At 39.3% G+C, this 10,804-nt stretch overlaps 1 protein-coding gene across 1 annotated transcript in view; it reads right to left on the bottom strand.

Moving 5' to 3' along the window:
- The window catches only part of gas6 (growth arrest specific 6), a 15,106-nt gene extending 6,463 nt beyond the window's left edge, over positions 1-8,643 (bottom strand). Inside the window, exons 1-9 of the mRNA XM_015380386.1 lie at positions 8,189-8,643; positions 7,821-7,981; positions 6,161-6,185; positions 5,988-6,050; positions 3,393-3,515; positions 2,538-2,657; positions 1,490-1,612; positions 529-650; positions 117-235 (exon numbers count right to left, since the gene is read on the bottom strand). Coding sequence (XP_015235872.1) covers positions 117-235; positions 529-650; positions 1,490-1,612; positions 2,538-2,657; positions 3,393-3,515; positions 5,988-6,050; positions 6,161-6,185; positions 7,821-7,981; positions 8,189-8,267 — 935 coding nt within the window. The 5' untranslated portion in view covers positions 8,268-8,643. The remainder of the gene's footprint in view (positions 1-116; positions 236-528; positions 651-1,489; positions 1,613-2,537; positions 2,658-3,392; positions 3,516-5,987; positions 6,051-6,160; positions 6,186-7,820; positions 7,982-8,188) is intronic.
- Between the last annotated feature and the right edge of the window lie 2,161 nt (positions 8,644-10,804).

Genomic DNA, 10,804 nt, shown 5'->3' with positions numbered 1-10,804 from the left:
ACACACACACACACACACACACACAATCAGTTTTCTTCAAAGCTCAGGAAGTAAGGTATAAACCTAGGAATCAACATCTAATGATGAACATGAAATGAGAATGGTGTTTTTCCTACCCTGTGTGAACCATACGGCGGAAACGCAGTCTCACAACGGGCACGGCGCTAAACATGCGACCCAAATAAAGAGAACGAGGATTCCTCTTCATGGAGGGCGACATACACGCTGTTAGAGGCTGGAGAACAAAGCAAAACAATGACATTATGAGCCACCACTGAGAAACGTACACAAGCTGTAACTTCTGTCAACAAGGCTGCCTGAGATACTTAGAGATGTCTTTTTAATACCAATTAAAAATGTTCAGATATCATTCAATTTAAAGAAAGTATTTAATGTTGGTGTTTTAATGGTTTCAAGTGTTTTATCGGTTCTCAAATGTTCCTATAAACAATTTAAGCCTAATGTAAAGATAAAGTCTGAAGGTATGAATTGCAAGTTGACAGTAAGAGTAGAACCTGATACAACTACCTTACAGCTCCTCTGATCCTGTCCCAGCTTCCTGCCCTGACGACCATCACAGAAGCAGCGGAAACTCCCGGGAATGTTCAAACACTCCTCCTCACAAACGCCAGAAAGGCATTCGTCCACATCTGCAAGCGATAACAGAGATTGGATTGGATTAAAGAGAAGGTGGCTTGTGGTGCCAAAATTACAGAGAAGCAAACAGGTCCCTATCTTATCAAAATAACAGCAGAGCTTTCATGCAAAGCATAACTCAAATAAAAAAATAAAAATAAGAAAAACACTTCAAGACTGAAAGACAGATGGTTTCCTTCATTTTTACACAAGAAGGAATGCACAGGAACACTTGAGTGAAGTGGCCATTGACGTTGGCCGGGTTGTAGTTTTCTGCTTCACATACAACCTTACATGGCCATGAAAAGATCTGCTTAAATAAACTCCAATCCTCTGAGGAGGGAGACTAAGGTTATAAAAAGTCTGGTTCCCACCATTTTAGATTTCCATCATCTGAAAATGTTTTTTTTATCTGTCAAGATAAAATGTCACTTTTTATAGTATTCTATAGTTTATGTTGTAAAACGTAAACATTTGAGACATAATGTCTTTTTCATAGAGCATACAGCAGATCAGACACACTGAGCTCTAACAATACAAGAAGGTAGAAAACACAAATGGTTTTACAGTCCTTAATGATTGATCTATATTTAGGATGCTTAAGGGAACAGAAACACTGTCGATCTTGTTAAGATAAACAGTTTTTAGTTGTTTTTGAAAATCTAGACTATTGAAACCAAAATATATCTGCTTTCAGCCTGGATGAATGTGAACCCTTACCTAGTTTGTGCAGAATTTCTCCAAAACATTTTTGCTTTCTTTTCATGACCTAGAAGTTACATCAGGCCCTCTGCTGAGGACAACGATGTTGCTGAGCCAGATCAAATAATAGCAAACGGCCACACGGACTCACCAACACAGCTTTTGCTTTGGTTGTCGTAGACGTAGCCTTCCTCGCACAAGCAATCATAGCCGCCCTCGTTATTCTGGCACAGAGCTGTCCCACACACGCTTGAATCCTCACACTCGTTGATATCTTAAAGAAAAAGATATGTGTAAGGCTCGGTCAAGTCCATGTTACAATTAGATTGTATAAAATTATATATTTAATCTTAAAAATCAAATTTAAAGCTTCATATAATTGGGGTACTTTCTTTAGTATAGGAACGGGAGCTTTTAATCCCAAAATGGAAACGATGTGTTCTAAACAAAATGTGTCGCTTTATAATAATAACAGCTGTAGTTTCTATACTATCCTTATTAATCTCTTAGATTTTTCATGTTGGTTCTTTCAATTATTAGTAACCATAAAAGGAATTTATGAGTGCAGCTGTTTAAAACTTGAATGAAAGTGATGTTGATGACGCATCAGATTAGGGCCGAAACAACTAACCAGACGAATCGATTATTGAAATAATCCTGAACTAGTTTAGTAATCGATTCATCAACAGGATTCTAGAGCCTGTAAAGTATGCTTTTAGCTGACAAGGCAACCCAGTTCTACCAAAATTGTAAAAAATAGATCAGTCAATATACTCCATCCAGAACAAGTTTGAGCTTCATCTCTTTTTAAGTTTGTAAAAAATGTCTTTAAGCAATCTTTGGCTATCTGATTATTAATTGAAAAAAAAAAAAAAAAAAATCAACAAATTAATCGATTTGCAGAATAATTATAGTTGCAGCCCTACATCAGATTATTGAGGCGTCCTCAGATTGATTTGATTATGGAGAGCCAATAACTAGTTGGGTTAAAGACTTTAAACTTGTCAAATGTTCCCCACACAAAAACTTCCTGCTTCTAGAAAGTAAGTGATGCAAGAAATACATTTCAGTGACTGTTCAATCATTACAACCTATATTAAATATTGCAGTTTTAAATGTTTTAGGAGTAGAGCAGATTTAAAGCAAACAGCTTGTTTGATTAACTCTAGCCTTGATGACAGCCCAGCTGTTTGGCTCACCGTTACACATGTGGCGACCCACCAGCATGAAGCCCTCGTGACACGAGCAGCGGTAACTCCCTACCGTGTTGTTACACACATGCTCACAACCTCCATTGTTTTTGGTGCACTCGTCCACATCTGCAGAAAAAAAAACAAAAATCAAGAATCACTGTCAACAAGAAAACATTAGTAAAACTTCATAAAAACATGTTTTTCTTTTTTCAAAGGAGGATATTTTTTCTTTTAGAATAATTTGTAAAGGCAATTCTAAAACTTTGAAATTTGTAGTTTGTCATATTCCTACTGAAGTGTCTTCGTACGTTTTTAAACTCCTTACAATGAATAAAACACTGTGGCTGAGAATCACAGCAGAGGTTTAAGGATAGATGCTGTCATGTTCTGGAAAAGGTTCGGCCCAAGTTAAGTTCCAGTTTCCTCACAGTAAGGTGGAAGGATGAGTCACAGTGGAAATGTTCCTCTCTCTCCCTCCCATTGGATCTGGACTCATGTATTTTTTCCACTTCCAGCTTGTACAGTAATATTAGGCAAGATGATGGTGAACTCCTTAATAATGAACTTTCCTCCAACTACCCATGTGATTGAGAATTGCATCAGCATTCAGGTCGTCGTAAAGCATAGATTCAATTAAAGCAGCAAATTACTCTCACATAGATAAGATAAACTTAAAACCTGATTGAAACATAACCCCTTCTGAGTCCAACCTTTCCATCCATGGGTTGGACAGGCATTAGGTGTCAGAACCAAGGTCAGAGTGCTGACATCTCTAAACAGACAGATTGTGTGACGATGCAAAAATTCAACCTCTGCAGAGATCCAGTTCACAATGTCGAGGCCATTAGTTGATGACCGTACCTTTATCACAACTGGCTCCTGTCCAGCCTGTAAAGCAGTGACAATGGAAGTCGCCTTTTTTGTCCTCGCAGCGCACCGTACCTCTGGCATCACAAGGAGAAGGAGAACACTGGTCTGGAATCACTTAGATATTGGAAAAAAACAGACATGCATGAGGGGATAAGTGTTATTAGTTACTTCTATAAAGAGAGGTGGGGAGATTCACACACTGCATGCAGCTGCAAAGCAAAGATTAGAGGAAGGGCAACTCTCATATTCTGCAAATCAGGAGTTGAGTATAAATAGCTTAACACAGGCAGGGTAAGCTATCCTCCCGGATAAACCCAATTTAGGTTTTTTCCCAACAGTAGGACAGCTGTAGCTCTGAATAGATTAATACCCAACTGCTTTTTAATGTGTTGCTTTCTCTTTTCCAATGATATTTCTTTAAACTGTCCATGTCATCTCAGGCTTGCGCAAGAAGCCAAATGTTTCTTCTGCAACAGATACCAAAGCAGTGGAATCTGAATGCTGGACAAGTCTGGGCATGTCAGCTCAAGTTCGGTAAGTGACAGAAAAGGTCACAGTCTAAAGAAGAAAACAGTAACAAGTTGGCTTGAAGACAAAGAATCCACTTCACCTCCATTTCTGTTTCATACTGAAAACATGCAGCTTTGTTTCTTGTCCCTTCACCAAAACACTCAGCTGTTTAAAAACGTCTGCAGTTATTACAAGCAGCTGATTTCTAATGTTTATTGCCATCAGTACTGTCTAAAATCAAGACACAGTCTAATTTCATATAAAGAGATAAGGGTGATTTTAAAACATTTGAAGCAGGTGGATTTCTAAGTCAGACTGCTAAGATTACTGTCAGCATTTTTTTTTAGCTTTCAGCTGCAAAATACTTGCATTGCAACATGATGGGAAATGTTTGTCACAAGTTCACACTTTTGAAGCTTAGTATTACAGGAACAGCCTGAAAACAGAACTAATTAGAGGGAATGTTTGTGTATGATATCTTTTAGTTATCAGGCTCCTCTCCTGTGGAACCAACTACCAGTTTTATTCCGTAAGGCAGACACCCTATTTTTAAGGCTAGGCTTAATACTTTCCTTTTTGATAAAGCTTATAGTTAGAGGGGCTCAGGTTATCCTGAGCTATCTCTAAAGTTATGCTGCTATAGGCTTAGACTTCTGGAGGACATAGGGACCCCTATTTCATAATTTTGCTTCTTTTTATCTCTATTCACCCACTCTGCAGACTCTATTAGTTTCATCTCTAACGTTATGCTCTCTCTGCTTTTTCTCAAAGCAGCTTGGCCTCGTCTGTTCCTGTTTGGCTGTGACACCATCCTGGAGAGAAATATCAGCTGTGCTGCTGCCATCAACACCATTGTTTATAGATGTTGGAGATCGGCCTGTTTTCCAGTGTAGTCCTGTTTCTCTGACTGTGACTGACTGGATGTGTTCTCTTCATCCTCTGACAAGGGAGTCGGCTCGTTGCTCGTCTACATGGCTGTGTGTTTCCTGGACGGGGCCGCCTTTTACAGCTGCTTTTTGTATCTCTGCTTCCGTCTCTTTGAACCCCAGTCGCCCTCAGCAGATGGCCGCTCACACTGAGCCTGGTTCTGCTGGCGGTTTCTTCCTGTTAAAAGGGAATTTTTCCTCTCCACTGTCGCTACAAGCATGCTTAGTGTGAGGAATTGCCTTTAAGCCAATGAGTCAATGCAATCGACTGGTTTTCCTTAGATAGAAAACTTTGAATCAATTTCATTGTATGATCTGGTGAACTGTAAAGTGCCTTGAGATGACATGTGTTGTGAATTGGCGCTATATAAATAAACTGAATTGAATTGAAATTGAATGAACCATTATTAGGAGCTGTGAAAAATGCAGTTCTGACTTAAAGTGAAGCCTAGACTAATCAAGACTCTCCACTAAGAGTTTTTTTTCTGCAGTGCAGGGAGGAGTTAGGATGAGCATGACAGTAAAAAAAAAAAAAAAATAACTGTGATGCAGAAGACATTGCGTGCCGACAGTCCCTGTCATGAGCCCTGCCGTTTCTTTAAGTGATGTAGCTGACTCATGGAACCCAGCCTGGAGACTCCACAGCCAATAGCATAAAAGCCAGGTTGCTCTACGTCTCCTCTTTCCTGATGCAGCAAAAAGAAAAAAAAAAAGAAAAAAAAAAATCCTGTCCTCATTTTACGTCAGACTCTTTTTTTTTTTTCATATCACGTCACTCCTTCACTGATTCGGCTCAGGAAGAAGCATCTGCAGTGAGTATGTGGTGAATGAAGGGGGTGTGTCCTCCACCAACCAATGTGCAGCATCACTGAGGCAAAGTGCTGCAATGTTACTCACGAATACCTGGGCTTGCACAGAGAGAATCTCAGAAAAGAGGAGCCTGGATTTGACAATGAAATCCAGCTCATGAGAGTGGTGCATAGAAATGTTACTGCACTGCAGCACGACCCCAGAGGCCTTCTTCTACATGTAGTGATGTATGTGATGGGGAAAGTTACATTAAAAGAATGCAAAAAAAAAGTAAACAGCTATAGGGAAGAAAAAACTAATCAGTCACATATCAATACATTAAAAATAAGAAAAAACTTACTATGCACACATGTGACCAGATCCTGCTTTTTCTTTTCAGAATTCCCAAATTTCTCCACGCAGGCTGAATAGAGAGAAAAAAAATCAGACACCACAATAAATAGGTGACATACATTTATAGTTTAACAGGAGCAGAGGATGAGGTGACAACTCCTAAGGCGGCACGGGACTTACCAATATACTTGGGATAGAAGTAGTCCTGAATCAGAGAAAATAAAGGATTATTTACTGGCCTTCACAGACAGAAAATCCATTTAAATCCCAAAAACACATAACATCTGGATATAAATTCACTCTTATTGGGGAACCTTTGCATCATATTTTGCAGGATACGGATTTATGTCTCTACTGCTAACACTGAAAAGGCAATATAATTCACACCTGTTATATCTATACAAAAACTAAAATCACTGATCTACACAGCCCATCCTCAGGGGGGCTTCCCGAAAATGTTCTGCATTCCTAATAGCTAAAGCTTCCCCCATGGCAGCACTCTGCCACAAGTAGGTCAAAATCTTCAGAAAGCTAGCAAAAGGGCTAGCCCTAAAGGCACAGAGACTTGCTGCAGAGAAAGTCAGTGCACCAAACTAAAGAGCAAGGCTAGCTTTTCAGAAGAAACCACCAACTAGAGACAATTTACAACAGATAACTGCAGTTTACTTCATGCAAACAGTGATATGCCAAATTCAAGGATGTGTCTAAACTCTAAGCAGTCAGAAGTGGCATCAGGAGCTGGGTGTGTTTAACATCAGGGAAGGCTCTGTTCACTCTGTTTCTCTGCAGAGTGAAACAGCTGCAGCAAAAAGAAATGCAGAGTCAGAAATGGGAAGCCTCTGGGTGAATAATGTAGCTTTGAATGAGGCTGCAGCTTTTATCACCAAAAGTGCAAACAACTATTCTTTAACCAGTGAGTATTCAATATGGTGGTATAAATTTCCACTGATGGCTCAAATTAAGTGTTTAGTCATTTTCACTTGTTTTGGTCTTTATTTCTATCTGATTGCCTAATCTGCTAAATAATGTATGAGTCATAGATTACCACATTTAGGTTCTCTCTACGTCAAATCCTACAGAGTGTTAGTTAAAGGCCAAAGGATTAGTATCTTAATGCTGCAAAATAACAACCATTGTTTATTATCAATCACAAAATTATAAATCAACACAAGAAAAAGAAAATAGAGCACTTTTTAAATAATGAGACTTAAAGGAATCAGGGCAAAGATATATGTTTAAAAACTTTAAATACAACTTTGTTCCTGATAGAAATAGTATGTCTCTGGTGCATGTCTGCATATTTATTACAAGTAGAACATAAGAGGTTTAAGGAACCTAATCCGTCAGCACACCCTACTAGGTTTTATTTGGTGGCGAAATGTCAAACAAAAAGGTGTGCCTGTGCAAAACAAAACAAAAAATGCAGTTGAAAGTGTTAACACTCACTTTAATGAAGGTTTGTTTGCCATTTTGACTTGCATTTGAGTGAAAGGGTTTAAAATAGAAACATACTGAGAAAATCCAGGTGTGTTGTAATGCAAATCAAGCAGATGCTAATGCAATCTCACAACCAAAGGGTTGTATCCCTGCACACAAAAGAATGAGGGATGAATGTGTGGGAAGAGTCATCATCCAAAAGAAATGATAAAATGCTGCTTAGCAAAGCTGACTCAAAGTAGATCAGAGACAACTGGACACAGAAAACATGACAGAGGTGACAGCTAGCAGCTTATTAGACATAAAGACAACAAAGGTCCAGACAATGAATCAGTCTGGTGTCTCTCTCACTCATCAGTTTGCAGTAGATTCATTTTGAACCACCTTTAACATGATTTCTCACCGTCTCTGGGTCGTTTTCAAACACTTCTCTAGCCTCCTCCTTGCTGCACATTTCTTCCACACACTCCCTCTCCAAGTGTCCTTGTTTCGTCTCCTCAAAAACTTGATTTGCTCGCTTGTGTCTTCTCAAAAACTGGTTCGCCTCATTAGGAGAGATTAAAACTAAAAGAAAGGAAAACAAAATGCATTCTTTAATTAGGGGGGGGCGTCAAACCATCCTGTTTCTGGCAGAAACGTTGCGAAATATCCCAAGGTTAACCGTCAAAGCCACTAATGAGGACTTGGGCAGACATATTTAAAAGCGATATTTTATATGTTTTTAAAAGAGCGAGCTAGCTAGCTACACATAGCATGTTAGTGTTTACCTACCGCTGTGGGACCAGCGGACCGCCAGCAGGATTAGCAGGGCAACCGACGAAGAGACGGACGTAGCCGGGGTCAGCCACATTGTTGAGCCGCTAAGGTGGCGCTAAGCTTTTCAGAAACTTTCTCCTGTCCCGTGTGGAGGTCTCCGTTTCCCCTCCCTCTAATGTAGGAGTGAAACCCTGCAGGTATTCAGGTGGGGTAACCTCCACCGTCTCCGTCGGTTAGCAGCTTCAAACGGGGCTAAAGCCAGCAGCACGCGCGCACAATAAACTGAGTCTTTCTAGCAGCGCCTGCGGTTCAGTTAGTCCCCATTGCGGTCCAGGTCTACTTTCCTCTCCCTGTTTCTACCTCTGGATCAGTGTGGCGCTTGTTGCAGGTTACTGTCGTGCTTCTGAAGGGGGAGTTGATCAACACTGAGTAGTTTGTAGTGATGCAGCTCTCTACGCAACTCCATCCCTCCCTCTCATTCCAGCGAGGGTGCGATTCTATGGCAGGGGCGTAGCCAGAACATTTTTACTAGGGTGGCCAGGTAATAACTTTGGAAGCCCGTTTCCGCCACTCTTTAAAAAAATATATATATATAAAATATAATACTATCTCACTATACTCATTAAAATGAGATAGTAACTCAATATAATGAGATAGTAACTCAATATAATGAGATAGTAACTCAATATAATGAGATAGTAACTCAATATAATGAGATACTATCTCATTATATTAAGTCACTATCTCAATATAGTGAGATAGCATCTCATTATTTTAATTTACTATCTCATTATAATGAAATAATTTTAGTTATTTTTTGTTTTTTTTACAGAGTGGCGGAAATGGGCTTCCATGAATAACCAATGTAAACCGAGGGGTGGCCGAAAGTGGATTGGTGCCATAACCTTAGGGTCAATCTACACCTTTACAACAGGAAATTAATGAGCACAACCAATGGTTAAACCATTAATAAACCAGTTGCTTAGGGGCCCCGTCTCTTTGCAGATTTAACTGAACGAAAAATTCCTCTTAAACCCACCTGTTACTATTTTCACTGACCCGACCTTATTTATAGCCCAACACATGCCAGATTTCAACATGATGGTGAGCCGTTTGAACATAACATTGTTTAAACATGACAATAGCAAAGCAGACGGTAGCACTTTTAAATATTATGTTAATAACTGTTTATAGTTCATTAGACGGTTGGTAAAAATTTGCTCATATGTTTCAAACCGCAATAAAGATCTTAAAAGAACAATGTATTTGAGTATTTTATTTTTTACACTACAACCTGGATTTATGGGTAATCCAGAGTGCAGATTAAAACCATAACCATTAAGTAGGACACAATGTGCTAGCGACGATGGATACCAAAAAGAGGTACTTAGGCGGATTCGACAAAAAGCAAAAGGAAAGAAGAGCTGCTGGAAGAAGGTAAAAAACTTCCCAAAATAAACACGTTCTTTCAAAGAACAAAAGAGGGAGAGGTGGACGTTGCTGCAGCAGTGAGTGAAGATTGCGACCAGGAGATGAATGGAGAGAGCGTGGGTGAGGAGGGGGGCTGTGAAGCTAAAGGTAGCCCAATAAGACTCATTTTACAGCAGAATATACTAAAGTATATTCATGTCTAGCGAAGGTGAAAAATAATGAAATTAACTGTGTATGTATGGGGCACATTTGGGGGCCCGTACCATGAAGAAAGCTCAACATACTGGGACTACTTCCAGTCAATCCAATTTAACCAGTCTACAAAGATGGTGATCAGGATCAAGGAGTACCATGAAGCCTGTTTAACACACGCTAATTTAATCCAGTTAAGACTGATCATGAATTTTTTAAAACATGCATGTATATAGGGGCAGGTTCAGGATAGCAGAGCAATCAAAATAATAAGCGCAGAAGGTAGAGTGCGGTTTTTCTCCTGAGGAACAAAAACTCATCGTACTTAAATGAAAAGGAAAAAAAGCAAGTCTCAATAAAAAAGTCAAACACAGTGGCGGCATTAAAGAGACATCAAATAACGTGGCAAAAGATTGCTGACTGCGTGAATGAGCAAGTTACACATCAGGGAATTTTTAACACAGACTGCACCCCAAAATACTGCATATTAATCGTTGCCCCTCGGGAAGTGAAGATGACTTGGGCGCGGATAAAAACAAAAGACTAAAACATTGTTTTATCTGGTTGGTTGGAATTTTTACTTCAATAATGTTTTAGCTACAATAAAGCTGGAAGCTGATGCCAAAATTAAATCACATTAATACAGGAAGTGATCAGTCTGAGTGAAATCATCCTGATTTTGTGTCAGAACTCAGAGGAGACAAATGGTAAAAATCTGCTCTGCTTTTAAAATGGTGAAATTCCTCAAATGAGGATCTGGCATATATATATTTACCAGTCCAGCCCATGAAAACTGGTATTGCTCATAATGTCATAATTATCCAAAGGATCTTCTCACAATCTTGGTACTGCTGCCTCTTGGCCAGGTCTCCCTCGAAAAAATGATTTTATCTCAAGGCACTTCCTGGTAAAATAAAGGTTACAAAAATCAAAGTGCACTTTGATTTTAATTTTCTTATAAGCTATTTTTATTTAGCTTCATATAACAACAATACGACCAGTGTACTA

The sequence above is a fragment of the Cyprinodon variegatus genome, unplaced genomic scaffold, assembly GCF_000732505.1.
Source record: "Cyprinodon variegatus isolate N-32 unplaced genomic scaffold, C_variegatus-1.0 Scaffold212, whole genome shotgun sequence".
Classification (NCBI taxonomy): Eukaryota; Metazoa; Chordata; class Actinopteri; order Cyprinodontiformes; family Cyprinodontidae; genus Cyprinodon; species Cyprinodon variegatus.
Note: the sequence above shows the minus strand (reverse complement) of the source record. Positions and strands in the feature narration are given on the sequence as shown.